Raw genomic sequence first — 24,681 nt, 5'->3', positions numbered from 1 at the left:
TTTTGATGCCAGGTGTTCCTATCCGTAGGGGAAAGAAATGTTACACGGTCGGTCAGTCATTTTCTACCGCTTATTCCATAGTGGGTCGCGGGGGAGCTGGTGCCTATCTCCAGCAGTCTACGGGCGGGAGGCTGGGTACACCCTGGACAGGTCGCCAATCCATCACAGGGCAACACACAAACAACCATGCACACACTCATTCATACACCTAAGGTCAATTTAGAGAGACCAATTACCCTAACAGGCATGTCTTTGGACTGTGGGAGGAAGCCAGAGTACCGGGGAGAACATGCAAACTCCATGCAGAAAGAGCCCCAGCCAGGAATTGAACCTAGGACCTTCCTGTTGCAAGGCAACAGTGCTACCAACTGCACCACCATGCAGGGTCAGGGTTAACCCTAATCAATAAATATTTTGTGATACCATCTACTTCTACATATGTTTCTTATATTAAGAAAAATGAGTTTTTCTTTAATCTTTCCTATAACGTTTCTGATCCATATGAGCCACTGCCATACAGTTACCTTGTTATTTTAAGTTTACTTTTGGTCTGCGGGTAATATCAGATCAACACTTTCAGATACTAAATCCACACTAGCATCGGGAGGGAATTTAAATGGAAATATTTTATGAAACTTTATCCTCATGTGAATGTGTAAATATGTTTAACTGCTTTTCCAGATGTTGAAAAGCCAAAAGTCTTATTTTACTTAAATAAATCTTTATAAACATCTCATTAGCCTTGTTTCATTTCTGAATTTGCTTTTGTTAGAATTTGAGGGAGTCATGTGAGCATGTGTCCTTTTTAACTTGGAGATAACTTAAGGTCAGATAAATCACTTCATGATGTTACAGAAAAAATGGCTGCTGTTTTTCTGGAATCTTTTCATGTCTACTTGTGTAGTCTACATCAGATTAGCTACAGCAGCATTGGACCACACTGACTGCCTCTATCCCGTCAGCGCAGCCCCAGAACATAACAGGGCCTCCATGTTTCACAGTAGAGACCGTGTTCTTTCTTCATATGCTTCATTTTCCATCTGCGAACATAGAGCTGATGTGCCTTGACAAAAAGTCAATATTTGTCTCATCTGTCCAAAGGACATTCTCCCAGAAGCTTTGTGGCGTGTCAACATGTAGTTTGGCAAATTCCAGTCTGGCTTTTTTGATTTGTTTTCAACAATGGTCTCCTTGGTCGTCTCCCATTAAGTCCACATTGCCTCAAACAACATCGGATGGTGCGATCTGACACTGATGTTCCTTGAGCTTGAAGTTCACCTTTAATCTCTTAAGAAGTTTTTCTGGGCTCTTTTGTTACCGTTCTTATTATCCGTCTCTTTGTTTTGTCATAAATTTTCCTCCTGCAGCCACGTCCAGGGAGGTTGGCTACAGGCCCATGGATCTTAAATTTCTGGAAAATATGTGCAACTGTAGTCACAGGAACATCAAGCTGCTTGGAGATGGTCTTATAACCTTTACCTTTAACATGTTTGTCTATAATTTTCTTTCTGATCTCCTGAGACAACTTTTTCCTTCGCTTCCTCTGGTCCATGTTGAGTGTGGTACACACCATGTCACCAAACAGCACAGTGACTACCTGTAGCCCTATATATAGGCCCACTGACTGACTACAAGAATGTAGACACCTGTGATGCTAATTAATGGACTCACCTTGATTTAAAATGTCCCTTTGGTCACATTATTTTCAGGGGTACCATCATTTTTGTCCAGGCCTGTTTCATGAGTTTATTTTTTTTAATAATTCTCTTGAAGCATGTTTGAAAAACAATGTCTGACTTTCATTTGTTCATTTTCATAGAATTATTATTCATTATTACCTTTGTCAGATTCAAGTTATTTCTGTGACCATTGTGGGTTCTTCTTTCATTAACTGAGGGGTACCAACAATGTTGTCCATGTGTGTAAGTTTAGGTTTCTACTCATTAAACTTTGTGATAAAATGATACACACATGGCAAAATAGTTGTGTTCTTAATCCTGTTTACTTTTTATTAACCAAAAAGTACTGTTATAAAAAGGTTAGTCTAATCATTTTTGCAGAAAAACACAGCAGAACAGTAGAAATATTTAGAGAGATGTACAGCAAAACAGTAAGACAAAACTTAAAAGTAGAGGAAAGGTGTCTGAAAACTACAACACTCCCAGCCTGGAAGGAAAGAACCCTCTTAGCGCAGCTTGGTGCTAGCATTGACTTATTGGCATAAATGTGTGGACCCCTTTTTTCCTCTTTAAAAAACAAATGACTGTTGTTACATAAATAAACTATTAATATTTTACTCAATATCTGCAGCATAAATTTGAGATAGTATTAATTAGCTACAAAATTGACCCAATTTCATTTAGCAATCTAACTGCACTGTAAAATGCAACTCTGTCTCAACACGAAAAACATCCAATTATAAAATGTTTATCTTTCCCTTTGAGGAAATATAAATCCATTGATGAAGTTTTAGATAAGGTGAAACCCTGGGGTACAGTCTGGGGGAATTACAATTATTCCTCATATTGTGCAGTCCTGTTTCTCCACTATAAAATCTACAATTATGATTTTTTTATGCTATTTTGTTGATAAAAAAAATACTCCACTGATTTTAATTTCTCAACACCGAGTATACAATTTAATTCTGCAGATGATCCATTTGGTAATGGATTTAATCCTGTAGACTGAACCATCTGCCTAGTCATGGGAACATGTGGTTCATCAGAAAACTATTACAGAGAGCACAAAGACGCAAAGGAATCAGTCATGGACCTGAGCCTAAATCTAAAGCCAAAGCCAGGATACAGAGGTTCAGTAAATGTGGTGTTGAAGGTGTGGAGGTGAATCAGAGCATCATTACAGATTCTGTAGAACGACACACTTCCAGCAGGATGGTCCACATACACTGCTATCTTCTTCGCGGCAGCAGAGGAGGGCGAGATAAATAGTCTGTTTTTCTGGTGGTAAACATAGTAACCACCCCCGTCTGAACAGCTCAGACTCCAGGACTGCTCATTCCCACCAAACCTGCAGTCCGCCCTTTCCACTCTCCTGCTGATTTCTCTGCAACTCACCGAAACATCTACCCATCCACTCCATTCCACCTCCCAGTAACAACGACCACTCAGATCCTCTCTGCACAGCAGCTGAGGGCAGTCCTGAAATCTCTCTGGGTGGTCAGGGTATGACTGGTCCTCTCTCACATGTATGGCCTTCCTGTTGTTGTCAGACAGTTTAATCTGTCTGTTAACTGTGTTTGGGTCAACTGTGACGTTAATGTAATCTGCAGGCGAGAACAAGACAGAATGCAGCTGCAGATATCAGTGATGTGTGCATTTATTTGCATGCTAGAGGTACAGTTTGAGGTGAAATATAAGAAGCTTTGTTCAATCCTGTTAAAACTACACTTACATTTTCTCAGGCCGGGTCTCAACCATTGTTCTCCAAAAGGCTCCATCCTGTAAATAAAAGGAGGACAGAGAAATACAGTCTCTCTAAGCACAGAGCTAAAACATCCCTAAAGACTAAAACAACTAGGAGCATAACTCTTGTAAAAATCACAGCCTTTAACAAGTGCCAAATATGTTAACATCTTTCAAAATGTATCAACTTCATTCCATTCATCCCACTGACACCTTAAAACATCCAGTCTCCAGTTTGGATCTTGCAGCTTTTCAGAGAACAGCTTCACTCCTGAGTTTCCTGGGTGGTTGTAGCTTAGGTCCAGCTCCGTCAGATGGGAGGGGTTGGAGCTCAAAGCTGAGAACAGAGACCTGCATCCTTCCTCTGTGACCAAACACCCCGACAGCCTGCAGACAAACACACCTTACCATAAGGGGCTTTTCACTAAGCCTGCACGATACACAGGAAATATATAATCCTCATCACAACATCAGTGTGTTGAACTTTAATATTGTATAAAGGGTTAAAACGGAAACGCTATTAGCGTTATCAACATTTTACCAGGTTTCATTCTGCAGGTGACCTGGTAGCCAACCATCTGCAACAAACATCGATGCACCCCACCCCACACAAACATCTGGAGCACACACTACCAGTCGAAAGTCTGGACACACCTTCGTCGAGTAAATAGAATTACAGGTCCTTCTCAAAATATTAGCATATTGTGATAAAGTTCATTATTTTCCATAATGTAATGATAAAAATTTAACATTCATATATTTTAGATTCATTGCACACTAACTGAAATATTTCAGGTCTTTTATTGTCTTAATACGGATGATTTTGGCATACAGCTCATGAAAACCCAAAATTCCTATCTCACAAAATTAGCATATTTCATCCGACCAATAAAAGAAAAGTGTTTTTAATACAAAAAACGTCAACCTTCAAATAATCATGTACAGTTATGCACTCAATACTTGGTCGGGAATCCTTTTGCAGAAATGACTGCTTCAATGCGGCGTGGCATGGAGGCAATCAGCCTGTGGCACTGCTGAGGTCTTATGGAAGCCCAGGATGCTTCGATAGCGGCCTTTAGCTCATCCAGAGTGTTGGGTCTTGAGTCTCTCAACGTTCTCTTCACAATATCCCACAGATTCTCTATGGGGTTCAGGTCAGGAGAGTTGGCAGGCCAATTGAGCACAGTGATACCATGGTCAGTAAACCATTTACCAGTGGTTTTGGCACTGTGAGCAGGTGCCAGGTCGTGCTGAAAAATGAAATCTTCATCTCCATAAAGCTTTTCAGCAGATGGAAGCATGAAGTGCTCCAAAATCTCCTGATAGCTAGCTGCATTGATCCTGCCCTTGATAAAACACAGTGGACCAACACCAGCAGCTGACACGGCACCCCAGACCATCACTGACTGTGGGTACTTGACACTGGACTTCTGGCATTTCCTTCTCCCCAGTCTTCCTCCAGACTCTGGCACCTTGATTTCCGAATGACATGCAGAATTTGCTTTCATCCGAAAAAAGTACTTTGGACCACTGAGCAACAGTCCAGTGCTGCTTCTCTGTAGCCCAGGCCAGGCGCTTCTGCCGCTGTTTCTGGTTCAAAAGTGGCTTGACCTGGGGAATGCGGCACCTGTAGCCCATTTCCTGCACACGCCTGTGCACGGTGGCTCTGGATGTTTCTACTCCAGACTCAGTCCACTGCTTCCGCAGGTCCCCCAAGGTCTGGAATCGGCCCTTCTCCACAATCTTCCTCAGGGTCCGGTCACCTCTTCTCGTTGTGCAGCGTTTTCTGCCACACTTTTTCCTTCCCACAGACTTCCCACTGAGGTGCCTTGATACAGCACTCTGGGAACAGACTATTCGTTCAGAAATGTCTTTCTGTGTCTTACCCTCTTGCTTGAGGGTGTCAATAGTGGCCTTCTGGACAGCAGTCAGGTCGGCAGTCTTACCCATGATTGGGGTTTTGAGTGATGAACCAGGCTGGGAGTTTTAAAGGCCTCAGGAATCTTTTGCAGGTGTTTAGAGTTAACTGGTTGATTCAGATGATTAGGTTCATAGCTCATTTAGAGACCCTTTTAATGATATGCTAATTTTGTGAGATAGGAATTTTGGGTTTTCATGAGCTGTATGCCAAAATCATCCGTATTAAGACAATAAAAGACCTGAAATATTTCAGTTAGTGTGCAATGAATCTAAAATATATGAATGTTAAATTTTCATCATGACATTATGGAAAATAATGAACTTTATCACAATATGCTAATATTTTGAGAAGGACCTGTATGTAGCAAATTGTAAATTAACTCTGTAATTGTTGACACTCTCTCAGTCAGCTACATGAAATAGGCACCTGAAATGATTTTCCAACAGTCTTGAAGAGGAGAGGTATTAATAAAAGTAAAGACAACCCACCTAATGAGAAAGTGTGTCCAAACTTTTCACACTGTGTTTCTAGCTTTTAATTATGTTTACATTGTATCCTGACCTGAGGATTTCGAGCTTGCAGTGTGGACTCTCCAGTCCAGGAGAGAGAAGTTTCAGCCCTGAATCCTGCAGGTCATTGTTGCTCAGGTCCATTTCTTTCAGAAAAGAGGGCCGCGAGCTGAATACAGAAGACAGAGTCTCACAGCTGTTCTCAGTAAGGTTACAAAGAGTCAATCTGTTGGCATAAACAAAGACTTTTATTAATATAAGAAGTAGAAAGAGACTGGAAATTATGTCATCCTAGACTAAAGTAAATTATGGAATTCAAGAGGTTGTTCATAGTTCAAGTGTACAACAGTTTAGACGTCTATTGGTGCAGGACTGTATTCATTAGGTTTTCACTAGGCAAACAAAGAGAAGTTTTATTATCTTAAAACCAGCACTAACAAAATACACTGGAACTGCCATGATAGCTAAGATGGTAAGTCACTAAAATTTACCTTTGGTAAATATCTAACACATTTGACCATTATATTTTCAATAAAAGAATTTTATGTATAAAAAATATGCAACAGCTATTAAAGATTAAAAAGCAAAACAGAGAAGAAAATAACTCAAGAGGACCTGAGGATTTCCAGTTTACAGTATGGACTGGTGAGCCCAGCTGACAGCAGCTTCATTCCTGAATCCTTCAGATTGTTGTTACTGAGGTCAACTTCTGTCAGGACAGAGGACCGGGAGCTGAGCACTGAGGACAAAGATTCAAAGCTTCCTTCTGACAGGTTACAACCACTCAGTCTGCAAAGAAAAGCAGAAACAAAACTACAATTAGACTAAAATCCACATTATATAGGTATAGGTATTTAATAGACGTTTTTTCCAGAATCTTTCTGTTTATTTCTGTCTTGCATAGATCAATTTCTACACTTTCAATCTTCTTTCTATGTCAGCCTTTCTCAAAGCCCTGGCAAGTCAACCCAGCCCGCGGTGTGGCAAAAGTGGAATTGGACACAATTTAGGTAAAACAAAGAAAAATCACAATAAATTTACTTTTGAAATTCTTTATTAAAAAATCTGATGTTTTTGGCCATCCAGTACTTTTCACCTAACAATTTGACCCACAGGGCACAAATTTCCGACATCGCTGTATAAACTGTTAAAACGTTAACCATTTGAGTAGCAACTTTTTTGTTAAATAATGTGAGAACTCTGTAAAAACATGCAAGTCTGCACTGAATACAGAATAGTCTATTTATTATTCTGTCTCAGGGTATCTGAAGGTTTTACCTCTGTGGTTGTGATGTTAGTGTCTTGTTGCATTTCAAGTTCCGTTTATTTTTCAAGTTAATTTCTTCCAAAAACATCTGAGAGCTCATTATGCTTTACCGTCAAGAATAAGAATGAAAATTGGGGCGCGCCGGTGGCATAGGGGTAAAGCACGCAACCCAAATACGCAGGCTACAGACCTGGACACAGCCGTCACTGGTTTGAGTCCCGGCCCATCGGTCAACTTACAACATAAAGGCCACCAGTGCTACAAAAATAGGAGTAAAAATTGTAGGTGGAGTTGCACATTGTATTGACTCACAATCATCATCGCAACATTTGCAAGTACTGCTTGGACACGGTATTTGATCGGATATCATATTTTAATTGCCCAGAATTCACACTGTGGGAAATCAGAAAGTGCTTGCTCTAAAATCTTATGGCAACAAATATGAATGGACAAAAACCACCAACAGAGCATATAAAATCTTTTTATAAACCCACATGCTCAAAATTTCATATGAAATATTTTTTTTGGTTGAAAAGATATCGGTGGTATATGTAATCTAATCGTATTTGTACTTACAGAGCTTTGTTTGCTGCTTTCACCACAGGCAGCAGCCTCATGAAGGCCTCGTCTGAAGCTGAGTATTTTTTCAGGTCGAACACATCCAGGACTTTTTCCGAGGACAGTAAAAGGAAAGCCAGGGCTGACCAGCCAGCAGGTGACAGTTCACCTGTGGAAAGGTGCCCCGAGTTCAAAGACTCCTGAATCTTTTCTACTAAAGAACGATCATTCAGTTCATTCAGACAGTAAAGCAAACTGATGCTCTTCTCTACAGCAAGACCTTCGTCTAACATTTTTTTGATGTATCGGCTTGCTTTATCGACGGTAACTGGGCTAGCATCTATCTGTGGGCCAACACTCAGGAGGCCTTGCAGGAGAGTCTGATTGCTCTGCAGTGAAAGACCCAGAAGGAAGCGGAGGAACAAGTCAAGATGCCCATTAGGACTTTTTAGGGCCAGATTCACAGCACTCTGGTAAAAATCTTCAAAGTCAGATGAAGGGTTCTCTTCCTCCAGAAGGTTGACATCAGAGTAGAAAAATGCCTGATGGACATGAAGAGCAGCTAGAAACTCCTGAACACTCAAATGTACAAAACAGAACACCTTCTCTTGGTACAGCCCTCCTCGCTCCTCCTCAAAGATCTGAGTGAACACTCCTGAAGAAACTGAGGTTGTTCTAATGTCAATGCCACATTGTCCAACATCTGATTCATTAAAGATCAAATTCCCTTTCTGCAGCTGCTCAAAGGCCAGTTTTCCCAAACACTTAATCATCTTTCTATTCTCTGGACTCCAGTGATTATCAGTCTTCGTTCCTCCATCATAGTAGAGACTCTTTACTTTGGTCTGAAGCACCAGGAAGTGGATGTACATCTCAGTCAGAGTTTTTGGCAGCTTTTCTTCTTCACTGGTTTTAAACACATCCTCCAGAACTGTAGCAGTGATCAGGCAGAAGACTGGGATGTGGCACATGATGTGGAGGGCTCTTGATGTTTTGATGTGAGAGATGATCCTGCTGGCCTGCTCCTTGTTCCTGATTCTCTTTCTGAAGTACTGCTCCTTCTGTGGGTCAGAAAACCCTCTGACCTCAGTAACCAGGTCAACACACTCAGGTGGGATCTGATTGGCTGCAGCAGGTCGCGTGGTTATCCAGAGGCGAGCAGAGGGAAGAAGGTACCCTCTGATGAGGTTCGTCAGCAGCACATCCACTGAGGCAGACTGTCTAACATCGGTCAGGATCTCATTGTTGCGAAAGTCTAAAGGAAGCCGACACTCATCCAGACCATCGAGGATGAAAACAAGCTGGAACTCGTCAAACTTGCAGATTTCTTTGGTTTCAGTAAAGAAGAGATGAACAAGTTCCACCAAACAGAGCTTCTTCTCTTTCAGCACATTCAGCTCTCTGAAGGTGAATGGAAACACTAAGTGGATGTTCTGGTTGGTTTTGTCTTCAGCCCAGTCCAGAGTGAACTTCTGTGTTAAGACCGTCTTGCCAATGCCAGCCACTCCCTTCGTCATCACTGTTCTGACTGGTCGAAGCTTTTTAGTAGACCTTTCAAAGATTTGCTCTAGCCTGGTTTTAGTTTCTCCCTTGTGTGGTTTCCTGCTCCCCGTTTCGATCTGTCTGACCTCGTGTTGATCATTAACTGAAGCACTTCCACCCTCAGTGACGTGGAGCTCTGTGAAGATCTGATTCAGAAAGGTTTGGGTTCCTTCTTTAGCAATCCCTTCAAACACACACTGGAACTTCTTCTTCAGGTTAGATTTAAGTTTACATTGACCAACATTGGCGGAAGTCCCTGAGAAACCACAACGAGTCAGAAGATCCAACACATCTCTCAGAAATAATTTATCCAACACATTAAATATTTATAGAAATCCTCACTGCTCCGTAGAAGGTCAGCAAGCGTTTCCTGCTTCATCATCCTCAGGAAGCACATGGTGATTTTCAGAAATGCTTCTCTGCTGCTGCTCCTCTGTTCGTCATCCTCGCCTTCCAACACATCCTCCACATCCCTTGGACCTTCTCCAGGGTAACCTGGACCCACAGCCCTAGCTATGTGCCCCAGCTCTTTCCGCACAAAATCAACAATGCTCTCCTCCAAAACCTGGAACAGTTGAACAAATTAATTACATTGGCTGCCTAAAAGATGGGAGCACAGAATAAATATATAAACATTGATTCACTGACTAGAAATCAACTGGTTAAGAAACAGAAGTAAACAGAGCAGATTTCATTCAAAGTGTTGTCAAGATGCAGACCATAAATATAGAGCTGAGGTCCTGCTGGGCTGACTGATGCTCGGTTTCCTTCACGCCATCATCTTTAAATCTGTAAATCATTTTTTTTAAAAAAGCTCACAGTACAAGATCCAGCCTGTGTCATTACTTTATATTTGCTTTTAATGAGAGACATATTTGTAATGTCTAAAAAAGTTTTATGTTTTAGGATAAAACAATTGGGATATTTCCCTGATTTCAAGCACAAGTTAATTCATTTCTGTAACTCAATTCAAAAAGTAAAAATTATATATAAATTCATTACACACAAGTAATATATTTAAAGTGTGATTATTTGATGATTATAGGGATTATTGTCTTCTTTTGACTGCTCGCCTCAGGGTCACCAAATATTATTACCTGCTTCCATCACCAAGCACCTCCATGTCCTCCTTCACTATGTTCACGAATCTTCTCCAAGTTCTTCCTCTTTTCCTCCTGCCTAGCTGCTCCTAGCATCTCCAACATCCTCTTTCCAGTGTATCCACCATCTTTCCTCAGAGCTTGTCAAAACCATCTCCAGCTTGTCTCTCTAATTTTACGTCCAATCAACCCAACAGTATCTGTTCCCAAATCTCCTTTCATCACTAATAAAAACTAATGTTTGCCAGAAAATGACAATATTACATAAGACCACTATTTTTTATATAAAAAAATGTCACTCTACTGTACAGTATGTCCATGTACTGTACAGTATTAGCACTAAATACTTGGTTGGGACTCCTTTTGCATGATTCACTGCATCAGTGAGGCGTTACATGGAGGTGATCAACCTGCGGTTCTGCTGAGGTGTTAGAAAAGCCAAGTTCGCTTTAATAGTGACCTTCAGCTCATCTGCATTGTTGGATCTGGTGTGTCTCATCCTTCTCTTGACAATATTAAATAGATTATTTCTGTGGTTTAAGCCAGAGGAGTTTGCTGGTCAGTCAAGCACAGTGATACCATTGAAGCTTGAACAAAGACAAAACATTCTTCTAAGAAAGTTCAAGCATAAGGAGTGCATTTAAATAAAGACCAAAGCAAACCAAAGACGATACCTGAAAGGCCTTCAGAAAACCTGAACTACTGATCAAGACAAACATTACGAGATGGATTCTTGAGAGAGAAATTTAAGAAATGAGTCTAATGCAGCTCTGCATTTCTTTGCACAGAACGACAAATTAAGAAGATCTATGAAAGACCTCATGATCCCACATGATCCAGGTTTTAAAACTAGGTCTAAAATGCTCACCTGTGATTGTGGAGTCCATCTCTAGACCATAAATAACTTTTTCTGAATCCAGGGCCTGCTTCAGGATCAGGTTCGGTGCAGTCTGAACAGTCCAGTTTCCTCCTTATGAACACACAGACGTCAAATCCGTTGAACTGTTATTATTATGGTAATGCATCAAATAACTTCGATAAAAACAAAGTTTAATCATGTTTGTTGGATTCTTTATGTCACAATAACAAAAGGGTGAGTTTTATTTGTGAACTGTTTTCAAAGTGTAAATTTGTTTAGTGACAGAAATATATTCACCAATTCTCTTAAGGAACCATAGTAAACAGAAAGTATGTGTGTTCTTGTATAGGCTGTGTTTAATATTTACCACCCTGTACATAATTTTAAAAAACGACTTTGATTTGTATCTAGAAGATCACTTTGAAAGCCTGCGAATGTAAAAAACATTTTCAGTAGCTTACTTCTTCGCCAATTGTTCACATCCCTTCAGATGAGAGCAACCAGCACTGCAGCTGCAGCTTGGTTTCAAACGACGTGAACCGGTTCTCCGATGACCTCTGTCAGCAAAAACCATGTGAGCAACATTACTTTTAACATAGAAACAAAAGTAACTTGATGCAAAATTGCAAATTAATCCACGAAGATGCAGAGCAAAGACCAAGAAAACTAGAAGGTTTATGTTTTACTCTTATTAAATCCAACTTTTCTAACACTTGAATGACTTCCTGTGATATTTCTCATTTTTGTTAATAAAACAGGACTTTTTGAAGGGACTCATAAAACAAAACAAAAAGACAAATGTCTTGACAATTCAAATTTGACTGAGATCAAAACTGATCTATTCTGCAGACTGATGCCCCACCTGAGCAAAGTAACAACTATCCTGGTTCATTTTATTACACGGATACATACTAAATAAAGAAGTGATATAAACTTTATGAAACTAAAGTTCACAGGTCATAAAAAAAGAAGGTTAAGCATTAAATCGTGTCAGATTCTGCATTTTCTGGACTTGTTTCACTGTTGCCATCAGCCGTAGCTTACCTCTTATCAGCAGATTGATGAAGTCCTTTAAAATTAATGATGTCCTTCTTTGACTTGTCAGTCCTGGAGGACAGACAGCTGAGAGCTAAACAATGTTCTTTGTCTTTGGTTCTGAAACGAAACCAACACGGAAATTTGTTTTTTTTAAAGGCAACCCGATGTATTTTACTGTATGTTTCAAGCTTTAACAAAATAAATTAAAAACAGTATTTTTTTTTTCTGTGGTACCTTCCATCAACAGATGGACTGAAAAAAGGAGGAGATTGCATGGACCAGTCACTTTTCATGGACACACAGCTTGGGTCCGATGCAGGAACTGGAACTTCTCCTGGTTTGGTTTCAGGCTCAGCAGTAATTTGAATGTGCTTCTGGATCTTTGGGCTTCAGAACAACAGAAAGTGTGAATAATATCAGTTCAGTTTTCTATGCTTCCTTCAGGCCAACAATTAAAACAAACGCTACAATATGTTTGCAGCTGGTAAACCCTCTGTTCACCAGAGCACAAGGCTTTATTCCGATCTGAAGCTGCCATCAATGACAGCCTTCCTTACCTTTGAGTTTTTCTTTGGCTCTCTTCCCCACATAGAAAAATGTTCTGAGGAGAAATGGCCTCATCTCGGTCTTCAAGCTGATTCATAGCAGAACACCAAACCCTCACACCCACAACAACCTACCAGGACACAATGTGATACTGCATCAGTCATAACACACAGCCGTACTACAACTAATGCCGTATTCATTTTCTTGTTTTAACCTTAGTGATTTTATTTGAGCTTTATGTTAAAATGAATCATTTAAGTGGAATTGTTCAAATTCTAGACTCCAGGTTAAAAGATCACTATGAAGTTTCTTCAGATAATTCTGTCGAGGTCAAGCTTTAAATACAAAACCTGCTAGAGTTAAGGTTCTATATTGAGCCGCATTTACCACTAAATACATCTTGCTTTGATAATTACCGTGCAAAAACTGATTGATAGATGCATTACACTATGGAATACAAACAGTTTTCCAACTTTACTTCCATGTTCCCCACCATCTGGTTTTAATGCTATGTAGTATTTATGCAGTAGCGTGAACACTCAGTTCATGCTAGAGATATAGAGGAGGCGGCCCAGAAATGAACATGTTATCATCAGTGAATTTGCAGGTGCCTTTTTGTCCTCCAATCCCTTGGTTGGTGATTATGCTACCGGTGGCGTTCTCCTCTCACAAGTTTTTTCAGGTTCTTTTTTGTAATTGTGGATTGCAGGTTTGAGAATTTCTGATTATAATGTCAACAGAGACAGATCCTCATTCATGGTCTTTTTTCATTTCCGTTAACAGTCAGTTTTGATCAAACAGGATGTTTGTTTGTTTTTTACCTCAGGATGCATGAGTTAGTTACTGCTTTAAGCACCTATAGAGCAAAATCACCTGGTACTTGAGCACACCTTTTCTTTCCATTTTAATTTAGCATTTCCAGCCTACTGATTTTTCCAAATTGTCTTTTGCTTTTCAGGGCTTCGGATTTTTTTTCCAGATACCCTTTTTAAAAGAGCAATGTAAACTAATTAGTGGGACTATTAAAGGTCAATTTTATGATCTTTATTCTAACAATTAAAAACCAAACATTCATTGAAAACGAATTTTTCAAGAAAAAAAATATTTGTAATGCTTACTTTCTTTTTTTTTTTTTCACAGCTTTTCACACATTTCAGGGTAAATTGGTGGACATAAAGGTTTCCAGCTTAGCTGTCTTGGTTTTTACCCAACACACATGACCTTGGGGTCGCCTTACTAAAGCCTGTACTAAAATAGTAGCTGGTACCATTCTGTAATCCCTGATTGTATGAGTATAGGTGCAGCCTTTAGGCTTCGGGCTTCACTGGTTCCCATTGAAGAAAAAACCCTGTTTCGGAGCCGATTGTTCAGTGTCATGGATGGGGCCCACGGAGCAGGTAGGACTGGACTAAATGTTTTCAGTGCTGCGCTGCAGGCCGGTGATAAACAAAGTGGAGAATTGCATTAATACAGACTGTAAACGATATTTCCTAAAGAGGGAAGAGGAGGAAGGAGGAGTCTGGGCTAAAGCTCCCAATGTTTAATGTCACTAAAAACGCCCCTGTTCAAAGCCCTTTCCACGGCTTTTCTGACTCGCCTAGCTGCCGAGTTTCCCTTAAAATTAACTCGCTAAGTCGTTAAAAGACAATCCTACCAATTAGAGTTTACTTACCTTGCAGATCCGTCTTATCAAATGATATATTTATTATTCTTTTACATGCAAAATATCTAAAACTATGACTTCTTTGCTGTTCCAGCAGATTTTTCCTGCCCTCTCCCACTCCCGCCAAACGTTTGTCCTACCCTGATGCGCCACTTCCTTTCTGCTTATGGCCAATCACAGATGACCTTTTCTTCTTCTTTTGTTTAGCAAAAGGAATTCAGCTTCATCGTCGCCACCGGTTTGGCCAAAACAACTCGGAGCAGGTAGGACTGGACTAAATGAAGTTTGACGAAAGGTGTGTAAACTGACAGTGACGTCATGGTTGTAAAAACGCCGCCACCTGCTGGCTGACAGTGAGAACTGCAATTCCACTTCGACCCCAGAAACTCACAGAAGCACAAAATTACACACAGCATGAAATGACCAAATGCATTAATTTTAAAGGTAGACTGTAATGAAATCAACTAAGAAATATTTTTTTCAATTGATTTTTATTTATATATTATTTTTCTGATTTTATCTTTTTAATAATAATAATAATAATAATAATCTTTATTGGTCATTGCACATGTACATTACAACGAAATTTGTCCTCTGCATTTAACCCATCCCTTATAGGGAGCAGTTTTTTTCCTTTGTATCTGATTTCGAAAAGAGGCTATTCAAAAAAAGTCGATTATAATAGAATAATAATAGAAAGTTTTAAATAACCAAAGTTGGACGTGCATCCATCCTACTATTGCCAAAGTGTACATTTTTATCTGTTTTATTGTCTTTTGTACATCTACAATATTTATTTTTATTGCACATTTTTAACACTTTCTTCGTTTAATTTTTTTGCATTACCGTCAATACATAAAGTAAAATTATTTTACTAAAATATAGCAAATTATATAATAAATTTTTTTTATCCAAAATAATCGAAGGTTAGATAGTTATTGGCATTGAAAGAAAGAAACCATACAATCAATTACAAACGGCTTGGTGTCAATTATTAAAGATGAAAATTTGATTTGTTTGTTCTACATGAGAGCCAGAGTTTCACAGTCTCTGTGTAAACATTTCATTTTCTTCTGTTCTTTTTGCCATTACCAGACCAATCATTGTTTTGTTAGTCACAAGTATGTCCCAAGTCTTTCCACTTAAGCCTCGTATCAATCCCAAGTCAAGATGTGCAAGTCCCAAGTTGAGTCCCAAATCCTAAACAAGTCATTTGACTGAATATGTAATTTAATCACAGTGTAATAATGAATATTTTCCCGAATTTATAAATGCTTTTTAAAAAGTGTTTTTGTTTGTGACAACTACCAGCACGATGAACTGAACACATAAAAATAAGAAAATTAGTGCAGATGTTGGTTTTACAGTAAATATTAACCCAGTATGAAAACAGGACAGTTTTGTTCTTTTAGTGCCTAAGAAATAAAATACACTTCAGTAACTTGTTACTTTAAAGTAAATATGTATGTAGCTGCACTTTTTTTTATATCTGATTTAAATAACAATGTAAATGTTAAAAAATAGATGTTATCAAATAACTTTGCTGGGAGCATATTGTGTTATTAGATTACAGACAATGGTTGTATTTAAATATTTCATTTATAAACATTTAAGGTAAATACTTCACAGATGTAAAGATTATTATTCGATTGTTAGCATAACATCACCAAAGCAGTAGTCAGTGTCTTGCAAAATGCTTCTTTATTCATGGTAACTGGAAGTAAAGTGTTTCTGATTCTGATTCAAGTCATCGGTCTTTCACATAAGTTCAAATATCTAAAGGAAGATTGACGATGTTGCCTCCCTGTCCATAGTTTAGAGCATTCATATTTTGTAAATTGTCACCTTCCTAAAATAACAGCTTAAGTAATTTTTTTCAAAAATTTCAGGAAGCACAAAATTTCACAAAATGTATAAAAAAATGATTAACAATTTTACCCGAAAAGGTAATAACAACAGATGAGTGTTGACATAGACATTTCTTATGGTCCTTTTTATCAAGCTACATATCTTTCACAATTAGATCATACAATGTGGAAAATAAAAGAAAAATAGTTGATGAAGTAATCTTAAAAAAAAGAAAAGAGTTGACAAAAACAATTACTTGCAGTAGTTACAGCCACAGGTTCTGGAGCTCTTCCACTCTTTGCTAAATGCTAGCTTTATAAATGTAGCTACTTTGTGGAAATGCTGACTGAAAGATAGAATTAAAATATCTATGCAATATTTAATGCCTAGCCTATATCTCTTACCAATACGGGATGAGCCCTGAATTATGCAACTTGCCTCAGTGGCTGGTAGATTTTGTTTTTTCCTGAAGCAGTCGCCATTTTGAAAAGCCTGTAAAACTGTCACACTCTTGACATAGGCCATTATACAACAGGCATGGAATTGCATGACCTCAACTGAAGATATAGACAATTTTACATGGGGTGGCTAGAATCATGAGGAGACGATTTAGGCAAAAACAAAATTGACAGAAAATGACTTAGGCCGTAATTTTAGAAAGGTGACATATTAAAATTCCTTCTTAATTCACCTTGTAATTTCTGCAAACAAATAATTTTTTTTTCAATTTGTTGCTCAGTAACATCTCTGTATTTCTTCATGTTTGTCTCTGCAACTTGATAAGATGTTGTACTAGATTTGGAATAATGGAAACCTACCATAAACTGGCTGGGAATTAATGAAGCTAGTTCAAACAATTTGTAAGTGGCAGATTTTATTTCTGCCTGCAAGTTTAATTAATACGAACAGGTAATTTGTTTCTTGAAAATGTACACATGGAAACATTCTCTCCGATGGAAAACTAGGGAAATTCAAAAAATTCATTCTAGTTTGTTTTATGAGTTTCTGTAATAACATGTGCTGTTAATGCTGTTGTGTGGGTCAGGACCCATTTGCAAAAGAAATTCTGGATATCAGTAGGAATTATTCTTAGTAAAATAAATGTTATAAATAAATTCTAAATCACACTCATGTTCAGCATAATAGACTCCATCCATTCATCCATTCTCCGTGTAGGATCACAGGGGGGCTGGTACCCATCCAAAGCAGTTATTGGGCAAGAGGCGAAACACCTTGGACAGATTGTCATTCCATCACAGCATAATAGAGTCATTAAGTCTCTTGAAGAAAGTTTTGGTGATATGTCTACAAAACAATAAATAATAGAGACAAAAATAAATAAAAAAATAAGACAAACAGGAAAGTTGTAGACTATGTACATTTTTGTCATATTTAATTATATTTGCAGTCAAACTAGTTGTATTTCATGTACATTTGAAGATTGTTACAGTTATTAAAGTTTGCTAACCATAGTAGTATATTTTGCCAATGATTACAATATAGTAGTTAGTACATTGAAAATTTAAAAACATTCAAATAGATACTATCGATTGAACAATCAATACCCTGCCATTGGGCAGAAGGCAGGGTACACCTTAGAGAGCTCGCCAGTCCCTCGCAGGGCAACCCAGAGACACACAGCTCAAACAACCATGCATGCACACTCATATCTAAGGGCAATCTAGAGTAACCAGTTGACCTAATGGTCATGTTTTTGGACTGTAGGAGAAGGGTGGAGAACCTGGAAAGAACCCACGCATACATGGTTAGAACATGCTAACTCCATGCAGAAAGACCCCAGGCCAGGATTCAAACCCAGGACCTTCTTGATGTAGTGCAACAGTGCTACCAACTGTGTCACTGTGCAGCCAAATGTTAAAACATGTTGGTGCAAAAATGTTTTAAATAGTGGTCAGATATTAGCTACAATGGTTGTGTCAACAGTTTGACGCTTGACATTGAGGTGAGAGAACTTAAATGCTTCTCACATCAAAATGTAGCTTTTCAGTTTTTCTGTTTTCCTCTTTCAAGGATTTTATAAAATGGGTTTATAATTAAACAGCTTGTATCATTTAAAAGTATAGGGAGCTAGAGGTTGGATAGTTTTTTTTTTTTTTCTTTGCTAGGCTACAGCATTTGTTTGCTAGCATGAATGCTGGAAAATAAATCAGTTGTGGCAGGTTGTCACCTTCTGTTTGGGGTGGTTCTTGGCATATAAATGTTCTCCTTATTTGTTCTTAATACTGCTTTTCATACCATTCTTTTCAAGTATATGTTCTGTCAGTTTGTTTGTGGCCTATGTGAGGTTGTTGCCTCTTTGTGAGGGTTTTTCAACAAAAATGAGATATTTAACATTTTAAACTGAAAGGTTTTATTAAAAAATCGTTTTTCCTATTTTGACAACCCATTGTGTGTCATGTTCTCTCCTACCCTTGTGTTTCAGCCTAAAATCAATTGGTTGATTATTGGCAAACAAAATATCAGCCGTAGGTTTTGCTGAAGCTCAGCACTGAACCAACCTTCTGCCTGATGTTTTCCCAACCGGGCTATTTTAGCAAGGAAATCAGAACAAAACCACACTACACTACTAATTTGAATTTGAGTTGTATTTGTAGGCATTGCATATTTTACCCTAAAAAAAACTACACAGGAAATGAAGTGCACTTTGACGCGGTTTTCACGCCCACTTTACGCGCAGTGGCTCATGGGAAAAAGGTCAGGAGTCGATGGGTGCTGAAGATGCGTGATCTTTATTAAGCGGATTATCTTTTGTAGCGCTAGTTAAACCCGAACGTTTAATCTGCCTGCTATTGTAAACAGAACCGCTCGGTTCTCCCAGTTAAAACCCAGATGGACCCAGAACCCGCCGCGGTCTGATTGCCTGCCTGGTTACCTAACCAGCGTTGTTATTGTTTCCACTCGGCTGCTGTCTCCGGGCCCCCACAGCTGAAGCGCCGGGCTGAGGGATGGTTTTCCATCGGGTTCGGGAAGATGGATGAGAAGTCCACCAGCAGCCACCAGCGGCTCCTGGTCTTCCTGCTCATGGTGTTGATTTTCGGCGTTTTTATGATCCAGTATGCCTGCCCCAGCAGCTCAGAGTGCAGAATGCTCCACCAGCTGGGGGCCTGGTTTACCCTCGGGGGTAAACGTGGTACCCATAACGGAGAAAGTGTATCGCAGGACGGGCTCCAGAAGGACCCCTACATAGCGGAAGACGGCGCTCTGGCCAGATTTGTCCCTCGATTCAACTTCACCAAACCTGATCTAAATCGCGATGTGGTCTTCAACATCAAAGGGGATGATGTCATAGTATTTCTGCACATTCAAAAGACGGGGGGCACAACCTTTGGCCGACACCTGGTCCGTAATATTCAGCTGGAGAGGCCCTGTGAGTGCCATGCAGGTCAGAAAAAGTGCACCTGCCTCAGGCCAGGTAAGAAGGAAACCTGGCTCTTCTCTAGGTTTTCCACCGGCTGGAGCTGCGGACTTCATGCAGACTGGACTGAACTGACCCGATGTGTCCCGTCACGCATGGATTCCAGAGAGACCCAGAAAAACCAGCCCAGGTTAGCAGGAGATGATAAGAGGGGTTGGGGAGCTCTTCAGATTTTTTACCAAACTGCAACAGTTATTATCTTCCAAACTGCCCTAGGTCCTTATGATTTTGATGCAGGGTTCCTATACGTTTTTCTGTGACATTTTCACGCTTACCCAGAGTTCTAAGTCCTTTACGTTAAGATTTCAAAAGCTAAAATTCACTAAGTTCATACTAATTGGCAGGCTCTGTATATGGAGCCTGGAAAAATAAAAAAACTGGATTGAGAGAAGGAAGAGAAACAGGACACAGAAGGAAGCAAAGGAACACACCAAGGGTAGAAGGAAAGAGGGAGGGGAAGTAGGATAACAATAAGGAAGAAGGATACAAGGAAAATGGGAAAAACGACAAGGAATAAAAGCTGGCCAGAAAGAAAACAGGTAGGACAGCAGGATCAAAAGACAGAAACAAGGAAGGAAAGGTTCATCAATCAGGCAGAGAAGTAAGGAGATGAATTTTGGAGGGAATAATGAAGGACACCAGAAAGGGCACAAGTAAGAGAGGAAGCATAAATGAAAGGGAATGAGGAAGCAAGGAAGGACACAAGAAACAAAGGAAGAGGCATGAGGGATGGAAGAAGGAAGGAAAGAAGGATGTATAATTTAGTTTATTGATGTATATTCACAGCAAATGTCTCAAGGTACTTTACAAAACAAGCTGATACAAAAATATCTACTTCCAGGTCAATCCAAAGATATAAACAGTCAGTTACTGTATGTACATTCAGATTTAATCTTAGTTAATAGTCAGTCAGGTTTAGTTTAGTTTGGCAAAGAGAGATGACCTAACACTATTTTACTTACAAACATGCAAAAGAGCACCTATGTTAGATACTAGGAACTTCACTGTAAAATGCAACAGTTGTTGATTATTATTCACTTTTTTAAATCCCTATGAAATAAACAGTGAATAAAATTCAACTTCCATTTAAAAATTGATTGAAATTACAATCAAGTTTCAGATCAGATAAATAAATACATAAACAAATATACCCAAAATTACAAATATTTAATTAACTCCAAACTGTTCTTGACGAGCTGTTGCAGTTAGCTGAAAGGAAAGAACCAACATGTGAGATTTCTAAACCTCCCTCAAGAAGTGAAAATGGTAACAGGAAGATCTGACTACTACTCCAGCAGTTTCAAAGTTAATATTTTGGATTCAAATATCAAAAATCTAGAAATTTGAGTCTGGAAAAGTTTGAAATTCTAATATAAAAAATGTATCAGAGTCCTGCGGCGTAAAACCAAATAGTTGCAGCACAAATTTCCACATAACATTAATTCTGGAGAACTTTTATAGTGTCTTGTGATTTTGAGCACCAATTTTTTTGTTTTCTTCTCTTTCTAGTAGAAACTATTACTACATTACAATTTTAAGAGATCCAGTGTCACGTTACCTGAGTGAGTGGCGTCACGTGCAACGCGGAGCCACTTGGAAGGCCTCCCTCCACGTGTGTGACGGACGCTCACCAACAGTGTCAGAGCTGCCAGGCTGTTATTCAGGAGATGACTGGTCAGGTTGCTCCCTGCAAGAGTTCATGGACTGCCCCTACAACCTGGCCAGCAACCGACAGACCCGCATGTTGGCCGACCTAAGTCTGGTGGGTTGCTACAATGTCTCCACCATGAGCGAGGACGAACGCTGGCCAGTGCTTCTGGACAGTGCTAAGCGCAACCTAAAGGGGATGGCCTTCTTTGGCCTAACCGAATACCAGCGGAAGACCCAGTACCTCTTCGAAAGAACATTCAACTTGCAGTTCATCGCTCCTTTCACACAGCTGAACGGGACACGTGCTTCCAGTGTTGAGGTACCCCCTGAGACGCAGGAAAGAATTCGCCGGCTAAACCGATGGGACGTGGAGCTGTATGACTATGCCCGTGACCTTTTCCTGCAGCGTTTCCAGGTGGCAAGACAGCAGGAGCACCGGCAGGCCAGGGAGCAGCGACAACTGGAGAGGAGGCGGCTCCGTGGAAGGTTCTCACAAAAACAAGGGAGGCGGTCGAAGCCGACTGAAACGGCACGTCCGACCGGTGTCGAAACTGAGGAGCAGCAGAGGGAGATGGCAGCAGAGGACAGCGTGGAGTCAGAAGTGCTTTTCCCAGACTGGTGGGATGTAGATGAGAATAGCACAATGGAGGACTACATAGGCAATGTTGAGCACTGGTAGCAGCAGGCTGCCCTTATAGGAAGTCTACCAAGATTTGCCTTGTCAATTTTTGCTAATTCAGGTTATTTTCAGTAAATGCCTTATTTTCTTATTCTTTTGTGACCATGAATTGTTTTAAATGTGGCTTTAATTTATTTAAACTGATTGTACTTCTTTGTTACAACTGACGTTCTAATCGGGTCCTTTCACGCAAGGAATGAAATCTACCTTCAGCATGATTTTTTTGACTTTTAAACACATTTGAACTCTTTTTTTTTTTTTTGCTTTTTTGCCAAAAAGCACTACATTTGTGTGATTAACAGTCTTTGTTTGCCAAAATGTTGTCTTGAATATTTTGAAATATACTTGTCTGTGTCTTTTAAACAGTGGAACAGGAAAACGAGTTCATCGGTACCTCAATATGTGGCATTACCTGTTAATGTTGTAAAACATTGGAATTTGTCTTTTTTTATATATAAACTATGCTTTTACATTTACCAAACTGCTTCTTCTTTTCTTGCCACTCTTGCGTGCCTACATAGGTTTCTCTTGCAGTTGCAAAGCTGGCATTTACCAGCAGGAGGCGGTAAAGTACTTTAAATGCCATAAAATATCAGTACATACATTAAAGAGATGGATTTAAATCACAATTCGTTTTGCAAATTTGTTTAAATAGGATTCTGGCTGTTTCCTTGGCAATTTTTAGAGGATTCCTGAAAGTATTTATCTGTTCCAGCTGTTCCCAAAAAAGAATGATTATATATACAGTCATATTAAATGAATTATAATATTATTGAAAAGCTCATTATTTCACTAATTGAAGTGAAACACATTTTATAGATGTTTTCAAGCCATTTCTGTTATGATTTCCAGCTTACAGCAACTGAAGACATGACATTGAAGATTAATAAGATAAGATTCGATTTCATATTGCAAGCTTGTACTGCAGGCATTTTGGCAATATTCTGGTTTGGGGCCCATCATAAACCCGTCTGGGTGAACACACTTAGGGCCACCATGGAAACTGAGGACAAAATTTACCCCAGTTGGATTTCCCAAGTGGTCCCCAAATTTTAGCCCTGCTACTTCCCATTTGGGCCCCACATGTGCTTGTTGGCTGGAAATGTTTATATTAATATTACTGACAAAATAAATAATAAAAAAAAAGCATCAGTTATCAGATATGAAGAAAGATGGGAATGCTATTGTGAGTAGTCAATCAATTAGCAAACGTCTAAAAAAAAATGTTAATTTCATAAAAAGTTTAAAACATATTACATATTTTAAAACAGGAAATTGTGCCTCCTGTTCAAAACGTAAAATGCAGCATTTCTTTTGCCGATTTAATGACATACTTCTTTCATTTTTATTTATTTCTTGTCCGTAAGATGTCACCACTAAGCTCCAATATTTGTCTAGTTGCAGCGTCTCCCCGTCGGTGTTTCAGCCTATCAGCAATCAGGTTGTTTTTCTTTTTTTGTTTGTTTTTCTTTTTCTTCTGCCATGTTTTTAGTCGTCTCATTCTGCAAATATGCCAGTTGAATTTGACTCATTTATACACATATATTACGTAGAGTTTGCACCATCTTACATTTTCTTGTGCCTTGATGAAACCTAATAAAAAAACACTCCCCTGTCGTCCAGCTCCTCCCATTGGATAAAGACCTCCCTCTGTCTTTTTTGCGCTTGAATCTGTTATCTGCTGAGTGCAGTCTGTTTTTGCTGCCGAGCTAATAATATAGTAACCGCTGACATTTCTGCCTCCGCTTCTCTGTCCCTCTGCAGCTGCATCGCCTTTTTACTTGTCTTAATTTTATGTTTTATTTCTTGCTGGCGCGTTTTATTTCCGACCCTCCTTCGCTTCAGTGCAGAGCTATTACTGTATCCTACAGATAAATAAGGAACTCTTGGCGGAAAACACGGATCCAACAAGCTTATTTCAGTCGACGTTGATTTGAAAGGAAGCATTTGATCGGTTTGGACTGATAACAGGTGAGCGGCCGGGGCACGCCTGGTGCGTTTGCGGCATTTTTAATGCGCTCTGACGCATGTTTGTAAAGATTTGCTGTGTGTTGTTTTTATTTTATTTTCACATTTTGCGTCTGTTCGGTTTCTGCAACTCCTGCCTGTTGCATGGACGCGCACAAGCTGGCTTTTGTTGTTTAAGATGGGCGTAACACAGGCAAATTAGTCCCAATGCTGTTTTTTTAACATGGATCGTGAGGTCTGAGATTCCTCTGTCGGGATTCAAATGATATGGTGAGAAATTTCCATATTCAAGCCAGTAAACAGAGCTTTTATTCTAAAAATTAATATGTTTAGGTTATTTTGTTCTCTTGAGAGTAAATGCATTTTGGCAAGTTAAATGTTGACAATTTAGTCTATGACAGCAACATGAAATCAAGATCCCCAGCAGGTTGCTCTTTGGTTATTGAGTCGCATGTTTCGAGGGTTTTTGCTGTCAGTGTCTGTTCACACAGTAAGAGGAGGAGTTGTGGAGTCTTGTCCTTGTTTGCCCTATAAAAGGTCAGAGCTTTAGCCACCATGGCATGCCATATTGTATCCATACACTGTATGCGATCCTACTGGATGTGTTGCCCTTTATCTTGTCTGGTTTAACCATACAGCCAGTCCGGACAAGTTCACACTCCCCTCCCGGCTGTG

At 39.4% G+C, this 24,681-nt stretch overlaps 3 protein-coding genes across 8 annotated transcripts in view; 2 read left to right on the top strand and 1 right to left on the bottom strand.

The window, feature by feature from the left end:
- Positions 1 to 1,983: 1,983 nt before the first annotated feature.
- Positions 1,984 to 14,813, bottom strand: LOC124860018 (NLR family CARD domain-containing protein 3-like). The gene is made up of 14 exons (XM_047352966.1): positions 14,435 to 14,813; positions 12,774 to 12,892; positions 12,451 to 12,603; positions 12,223 to 12,333; positions 11,640 to 11,735; positions 11,188 to 11,289; positions 9,939 to 10,008; positions 9,562 to 9,784; positions 7,696 to 9,475; positions 6,468 to 6,641; positions 5,905 to 6,021; positions 3,636 to 3,809; positions 3,412 to 3,458; positions 1,984 to 3,283 (listed from the first exon to the last, which is right to left on the bottom strand). The coding sequence occupies exons 2-14, from the start codon at positions 12,857 to 12,859 to the stop codon at positions 2,733 to 2,735; spliced, it is 3,684 nt and encodes a 1,227-aa protein (XP_047208922.1). The 5' UTR covers positions 12,860 to 12,892; positions 14,435 to 14,813; the 3' UTR covers positions 1,984 to 2,732.
- Positions 14,814 to 18,960: 4,147 nt separating this feature from the next.
- On the top strand, positions 18,961 to 22,514 carry hs6st2 (heparan sulfate 6-O-sulfotransferase 2). Of its 2 annotated transcripts, none has more exons than XM_047352633.1 (2): positions 18,961 to 19,839; positions 21,222 to 22,514. In XM_047352633.1, exons 1-2 carry the CDS (start codon positions 19,265 to 19,267, stop codon positions 22,036 to 22,038), a joined length of 1,392 nt encoding a protein of 463 aa, XP_047208589.1. In that variant the 5' UTR covers positions 18,961 to 19,264; the 3' UTR covers positions 22,039 to 22,514. The 2 variants fall into 2 exon arrangements, with proteins under 2 accessions (XP_047208589.1, XP_047208588.1); XM_047352632.1 differs by having other exon boundaries at positions 21,219 to 22,514.
- A 1,205-nt stretch (positions 22,515 to 23,719) lies between these two features.
- mbnl3 (muscleblind-like splicing regulator 3) overlaps positions 23,720 to 24,681 on the top strand; it is a 36,717-nt gene continuing 35,755 nt past the window's right edge. For all 5 annotated transcript variants that reach the window (XR_007036400.1, XM_047354063.1, XM_047354062.1 and 2 more), the window contains exon 1: positions 23,720 to 24,009. The gene's annotated coding sequence lies outside the window, so the exon portion shown is untranslated. The remainder of the gene's footprint in view (positions 24,010 to 24,681) is intronic.

Source organism: Girardinichthys multiradiatus, chromosome 23 (genome assembly GCF_021462225.1).
Source record: "Girardinichthys multiradiatus isolate DD_20200921_A chromosome 23, DD_fGirMul_XY1, whole genome shotgun sequence".
Taxonomy (NCBI): Eukaryota; Metazoa; Chordata; class Actinopteri; order Cyprinodontiformes; family Goodeidae; genus Girardinichthys; species Girardinichthys multiradiatus.
The sequence above is the reverse complement of the archived record's forward strand: the minus strand, read 5'-3'. Positions and strand labels throughout refer to the sequence as shown.